General features: G+C 56.9%; 1 protein-coding gene across 1 annotated transcript in view; it reads right to left on the bottom strand.

The window, feature by feature from the left end:
- Positions 1-2,221, bottom strand: part of IGHMBP2 (immunoglobulin mu binding protein 2) — a 35,393-nt gene continuing 33,172 nt past the window's right edge. Inside the window, exons 17-18 of the mRNA XM_010001471.1 lie at positions 1,778-1,950; positions 1-198 (exon numbers count right to left, since the gene is read on the bottom strand). Coding sequence (XP_009999773.1) covers positions 1-198; positions 1,778-1,950 — 371 coding nt within the window. The remainder of the gene's footprint in view (positions 199-1,777; positions 1,951-2,221) is intronic.

Genomic DNA, 2,221 nt, shown 5'->3' with positions numbered 1-2,221 from the left:
TCATTTCTCCTTGTCTTTCTTCTTGCTCTTCCTCTGGCTGGTCAGCTCGCTGAGCTTCTTGTCCAGGCGCCGCTGGAGATGGGCCCTCTTGGCTGGGTCCAGGGATTTGTCTTTGGAGCCACTCCCGGGGTAGAGAACCCCCTCTCTGCTGATCCTCTGCCGTGCCTGGGCCTTGGCCTTCTCCCCACAGCCATGGACCTGGCAGGGAGAGAACAGACACTGCTGGGAAACAGGGCAGGGGCAGGGTAGGTGGGAATGGGAGATGCTGTTCAGAGCCTGGAGTTCCTCTTCCCCCTGCTCTGCACCTCCCTAAAACCAACGCCCAGTGATTTATAGCTCCTCTAACAGGAAACAACACATAAAGGGAATTTTACTCCTGGAACCTGCACGGAAGGTAGCTCATCCATTTGGACGGTTTGAATTTCTCCTTCCAGAGGTTTCAACATCTGGGGGAAACCCCACCCAGGTGTGAGCAGCTGGATCTTTCACAGTTCTCATACAGAGCCAGAAATAAAACTGGGCTTCTGGTTGTGTTCTCTGCTGACACAGCACGACTGGGGGGAGGAGTGAAGCAGGAAAGGTGGCTTGGGAAGTAAGAAGAGACCATTTCACCTACGTATCTGCTTTTTTAGTGTAATTAGATCTGTCCTCTGCCTTGGATTTCAAAAAGCTTCATGAAGTTAATCCTGTGCAACCTGCCAACTGTTTCTCACTGGAGTCCTCATTACAATTCATTTTTTGGCAGTTCTGCAGGAAGTAAATTTATATCCCAACTGGACTGTGAATGACCATAAATACAACTGTTCTTTGCCATGGAAACAGATAGAGCTTGACACAGGAAAATCTGCACTGAGGATTTACAGGTCAGTTGGCTCAGTGTCACCAAGCAAAGAGCTGTGCCTGGGAGCTGAGGGACAAGGGATGATGAGCCCAGAATGGAAAATGGTCACCTCTCAGCCCAGGTACTTGTCACTGTCACCAGCCACGCCAGCTCTGCCCACAGGACTCAGAGGCCAGTGTACCATGAAGCTGCCAACCCTGGAGGCTCAAACTCACCTCTGCACCCCAACAAAAGGATGAAGGCTGACAGCAGCTTAAGCTTAGTTTCCTTGTTTCCTTCTCAGATCTGGGGAGGAAAGGGCTGTCAAGCAGCTATCGAAGGACAGCAAGGAAGAAGCTGTTGGTTCAGTGGCCATCACAGCACCACTTCCCAACGAGGTGCAGGATGCTACCAGGATGCTGAGATGCCTGCTCTGGAGTCCTTGAGGGAAGCAGAGGGGCTTTGTCACTCAGGTAGGGATGGAGCTGAAGCTGAGGCTGCCCAGTGAGGAGCAGCTCAGCTCCAGGCCAGTGAAGGCACCTCAGGAAAAGGCTGCTGGCTGAGCAAGCACACAGCACTGCTCCGGGCAGGCTCCAGCCTTGCCTGGGCCCCAGCCCTGCCTTGAACTCATGTCTCTTCATTCCTCCTCTCTGCTTTGCTTTACCTGCACAACCCCAGAGTGTAAATGCCAGTGAAAGGGAAAGAAAAGCACAAAGGCAGAGGCAAGAAAAGACCCAGCTGGCAGGGGGAGGCGTGCAGAGCCCACGCGCTGATGCCTGGCAGCCCTTTCCACCTGCACTTCTAGCAGAAGCCCTGTCAGGGGGTTCTGCTCCAAACTCTTTGCAAGGAGATCCCGCCTGGGGAGCTCGAGGTGAGAAATTCCCACATGAAGCCCAGGCTGCTCAGCACATCCCACCCCCCTGCAGCCCCAGGGCAGGCTGCCCAGCCCCGCGGTACCTCGGGGAGGTGGTGGCTGAAGCAGTAGCGCCTGTTGCAGTGGGAGCAGAGCTGGCCCAGGGCTGCCAGGCTGGCTGGGCAGCTGGGGAGGCTGCAGGTGTTGTCAGCCTTGATGGCAGCAGAGATCAGGGCGTCGATGTCCTCTTCTGCCACGCTCCTGGCTGCTGGCTTCCCTGGGGAGGGGAAAGGGGAGGAGACCCTGCCTTTCACCACCTGCTCAGGGGGGCAGGACCAACCCAAGCACCTGCAGCTGCAGCCCTGGCTGCGTGGAGCAGTGTGGGGCTGCTGACAGGGATTTCAGCCCCCGGGGACACCCGTGGTGCCAGAAAACTCTGGCCCATGCTCAAAGGCACCCAGAGCCTGCCTGTGCCTCCCTCTGCTACAGCTGGGGCTGGGGAAGAGGCAGGGGCCATGTCTGGGCGGGGGGGCGGGCGGGGCCCGGCG

This window comes from Chaetura pelagica, unplaced genomic scaffold, assembly GCF_000747805.2.
Source record: "Chaetura pelagica isolate M959 unplaced genomic scaffold, ChaPel_1.0 scaffold587, whole genome shotgun sequence".
NCBI lineage: Eukaryota > Metazoa > Chordata > Aves > Apodiformes > Apodidae > Chaetura > Chaetura pelagica.
The sequence above is the reverse complement of the archived record's forward strand: the minus strand, read 5'-3'. Positions and strand labels throughout refer to the sequence as shown.